Source organism: Neophocaena asiaeorientalis, unplaced genomic scaffold, assembly GCF_003031525.2.
Source record: "Neophocaena asiaeorientalis asiaeorientalis breed wild unplaced genomic scaffold, Neophocaena_asiaeorientalis_V1.1 scaffold43, whole genome shotgun sequence".
Taxonomy (NCBI): domain Eukaryota; kingdom Metazoa; phylum Chordata; class Mammalia; order Artiodactyla; family Phocoenidae; genus Neophocaena; species Neophocaena asiaeorientalis.
In genome coordinates, this window is record NW_020173674.1 from 3,033,144 (window position 1) to 3,037,059 (window position 3,916).

General features: G+C 54.5%; 1 protein-coding gene across 3 annotated transcripts in view; it reads left to right on the forward strand.

Annotated features, from left to right (window-relative positions):
- SHANK2 (SH3 and multiple ankyrin repeat domains 2) overlaps positions 1-3,916 on the forward strand; it is a 544,903-nt gene that overhangs the window by 385,241 nt on the left and 155,746 nt on the right. For all 3 annotated transcript variants that reach the window (XM_024749302.1, XM_024749303.1, XM_024749304.1), the window contains exon 17: positions 1,274-1,398. In XM_024749302.1, the coding sequence (XP_024605070.1) occupies positions 1,274-1,398 (125 nt within the window). The remainder of the gene's footprint in view (positions 1-1,273; positions 1,399-3,916) is intronic.

A 3,916-nucleotide genomic window follows, 5' to 3' on the forward strand; every position in this document is an offset into this window, starting at 1 on the left:
TGGTTCAGTTCAGCCTGATCGTGGCTGGCTTCGGAGCTCCTGGTCTCAGACGCCCAGAATTACCCGGTCCCGAGTTTCGGGCACCTCAGAACTGCCCCGTTCTGGGAGTGGGCCCCAGCTCCGAGTGCGGCAGGCGTGCGGGTGCCCGCCTCTAAGGTGACTTTGCAAGATGGTCCCCTCCGCCGTGGCCCAGCCGGCAGCATACGTGTCACGTGGCCTGCAGTGAGGGCTCCAGGAACGTGTTCCACGGCAGTGCCCCCACTGCCAGCCCTGAACTTGGGGTCTTCCCTTTCAGAATAAAACAAAATGGCATCATGTCCCCCTGAGAGGAGACATCTGTGCCCCGCGTGTGTGGGGAAACCGTGTGCAAGTTTGATCTCGGAGCCTCCGTGCCACGCTGGGGGTCCCGCGCCTGTGCTGGCCCGGGAGGCCTCCTTCCCCGGTGGCAGCCCCACCTGCTCAAGGCCCGGGCTGCCCTGACAGCAGCTCGTCCATAGGCAGGGAGAAGAGATACATCTGTCCCCCGTGTGTGTCCATGACTGTCTGTGTGATGTCTCCCCTCCCCCGACCGAGGCCGTCTTCCTCTTCCCACCCGCCACCCCCGGCCTCACATGACCACCCAGGAAAGTCCACCTCTTCCCCTAGAGTTTCCCTCTGCAGCTCTGGGGCCCAGAAGCCAACGCTGGCTCTGCTGAGGAGTGGGGGCCCGGCCCTCCCATGGACGCTGGCCGCACAGTGGCCACAGAGAGCCGGGCTCCCAACAGCGAGAATTCATAAGCGGATTCCAGATCTGCAGCCACCCACTGGGTCAGCGTTCTGTTCCGTCCACGCTCCAAGTTGAATTCCCTTGGTTGCTAGTCTACGTAGATGTAAATTTGGCAAGCAGTTCAGTGTGGTGTTTCTGTAGCTCCATGTGGTTATGGGGGGAACTTTTCCATTTATAGAACTGAAAATGTTTAGTCACTGATGCTTTTAAAGAAAATGACAGGCGTGTACATACAGACATGGACAGGGGAGCACGTTATCCTGTGTTTTCAGCGCAGAGGCCAAGAGAGATGTTGGTGGCACCAAAATGCAGTTGGCTCCGTCGCTTGAGTTGGTGTTGACCCGTGACCAGGAGTATCAGCCCCTTCCCGGGGGAGAGCTGGCCTGGGCCACCCACTTCTCACGGAGATACAAGGGCCTGCTTTCTCCCAGGGTCCCGTGGGAGGCCTGGGCTACCAACTTGGAAACATCTCCCAGGCTTGTAATGAGGTATACCTTGTCTTCCCAGCGGATACGCCCATCGAAGAGTTCACGCCAACGCCAGCGTTCCCAGCCCTGCAGTACCTGGAGTCCGTGGATGAAGGTGGGGTGGCATGGCAAGCTGGACTGAGGACTGGGGACTTCTTGATTGAGGTAGGGACAGCGGTGTTCATATCTTTCTGCTTGGGGAGAGTGCCTACTCTCGTGGGGTTGGGGTCTGTGGTCTTGGCAGCATGGTCATTGGGCCAGATCTGGGGGCAGGCATGGAGGCTGCCGTGGACCGGGGTTGCTTGGTTATTTCCACCCACGGTGGATGCCATCTTCTGAGGACTGTGCGTTGGGATTGTCTTTGAGACTGTAGCTTTATCTCTTTGGAGGCTTGAAATGTATGTAACTCGGCCGTTGGTCTTGAAGTAGGAGGTAGACGGAAGAGAAAGATGGTTGCCGTGATGTCGGGGACACGCGTGGATGTGTGGTTGTGACTGCATGAATAGACCCAAGAGGAGCCGTGGCCCATTCTTGTGTCACGAGGGCAGGCTGGAAACCGCTGTACTATGGCTGCTGCTCACGTGGGGTCTGTAGCGTTGGTGGCTGAGAGGCTGTTGATTTTTAAGTCGAAGTAACTGACAGGTTGGATGGATGATGGCCTTCCAACACCAAGGAGCCTGGGCAAGATGGGTGGCTGGAGTTGATGGTACAAAAAGGAAACTTTTAGACTCAGACGCTGGGAAAACTAGCTTTTGCTAGTAGGTGAAAGGAGGGAGAGTCCTCTTCGTTTAAAAAATCTCACTAGACGTGAGTGCCCGGCTGCTTCAAGCCTCACCTGGAGTCACCATGTTGGTGTGTCTGAGGTACCAAGCTGCCGGCACACTTGAGCTCCCCGCCTTTTGCACGTTTAGGTGTTACTTTCAAAGGAATGTGTTACCCTTTGGAAATATCAAGAATAAAAGACTATGTTATACCTTGAAAAAATTATTTCTAAGAGGCTTGGTAAGCAGATGGCCCCCGTTGGGAGTTCATGTTTCTTGCAAGAGCATTCCTTAGGGCTAACCCTCAGCCCTGTCTCACCTGCTCTGGAAATCCACCTGTAGGTGGAAAGAATGGGTGCATGGTGTCCAGCCGGGCACTCGGTGCCTCTGCCGTGGGGCCGGCCAGACGCTTGTTCGTTCTGGAAAGGAGGAGATCCAGGCCATGGCGAGACGGCGGCTTAAAGCCATTTCTCTCCACGATGCCTAACCTTCCAAGGGTGCTTTTGGAGCTGCAATTCTACTCACGATCTCCTTGGTGTTTCCGGAGACTATTAGAGTGCTGGAAACCCGGAAGGAAAGATGCTGTTGGAGGAGAGAGAGCCGTGAAACAGAAGGTGCTTTACCTTATACCAGGCATGGTGCGTCGGTCTCACTCTATGCGTTGAAAGATGTATTTAAATTACTACTGACCAATCAGAGCCTGGCTCAGATGAAGAATTGCATTCCTTTGGATTCTCGTCCACTGAAACCGTGGGATGCGTACCCAGCATGGTGGAGACCGAAACCCGCTGTGGTTTCATGAGTTAACTCGATTTGTAACCTCATAAAAATGCAGAGAGACTGGGTTGAATCGTCTTCTGTAGGTTGCAGTTGTGATGTGAGTCCCCTTCGTGTGTGTGTGTGTGTGTGTGTGTGTGTGTGTGTGTGAGAGAGAGAGAGAGAGGCAGAGACAGAGAGACTCCAGTAAGTTGCCGTAGCTGTTGTTCGGTTTTAAATAATAAATGAGGGCTGCAGAGGCAGGAGCTTCCCTGCTTGTTAGGCTTATCAGATGGTTTCCTTGATAAACTAGTCAACAAAAGAAGCGTGGGACGGCCGCAGAGCATTTGCTGGGCCCACCCCTCTCCCAGGAAGCAGAGCTGCGCTCGGTTGGCGGAAGTGTCCTGGGCCAGGTAGAGAAGGCATGCCACCTGGTCGGATGGATGGAAGGCTCCATGGAAATTAGGAGCATTAAGAGTTTCTGCCCTTCTGTTTTCCAAGCACCTCCTCTGACATTGCTTCTAACCTCTGCTGTGCAAACGTATTTGCCACTTTGGAACAGCTTTTATATTCTGGGCAGCCTCTGAATTCCAGGGTTCCAGGAATGACTGGCCCTGAGCTGCCTTAAGGTTATGTCTGTCTGATTATGTCTCAAATGACCTGAAGGAGATGTGGGCCCAAAACAGCCCCAGGCCCTACGAGGCTGCTCACCACGGGTCCTGCTCTAATGGGGAGCACAGTGGGCCGGACGGTGAGTGTGGTGGGGGGCCCTGCGAACCTCGCTCCTCCCACTTCATTCCAAGGCTGCCTCACGGGGCTCAGAAATTCTCCTTTAGGAGCTTGGGTGTAAAGGACTATCTCCACTGAGTTGTTTTCCCAGCTGCCGGATTCCGCCCCTGGAATAGTAAAATCATTTATAGCCTTATAGGTGCATGTTTTTTCCAACAGAAGATTTTTCTATGTTTTTCAGCGAAAAGCTTCAACCGTGGAGGGGTTGTTTAAGACAGACTCACATGTCTTAGGTGGATCTTTGTTTTGACCGGAAGCCATCCTGGAGCCTGGGGTTTCTGGTCTCTTGGTCAAGTGCAGGGTTCTGTTTGGAAGCTGCCCCGAGGGCGGGCAAACTGTCCACATCTCCCCACATCCCCGCCCCCCCCCACCCTCCC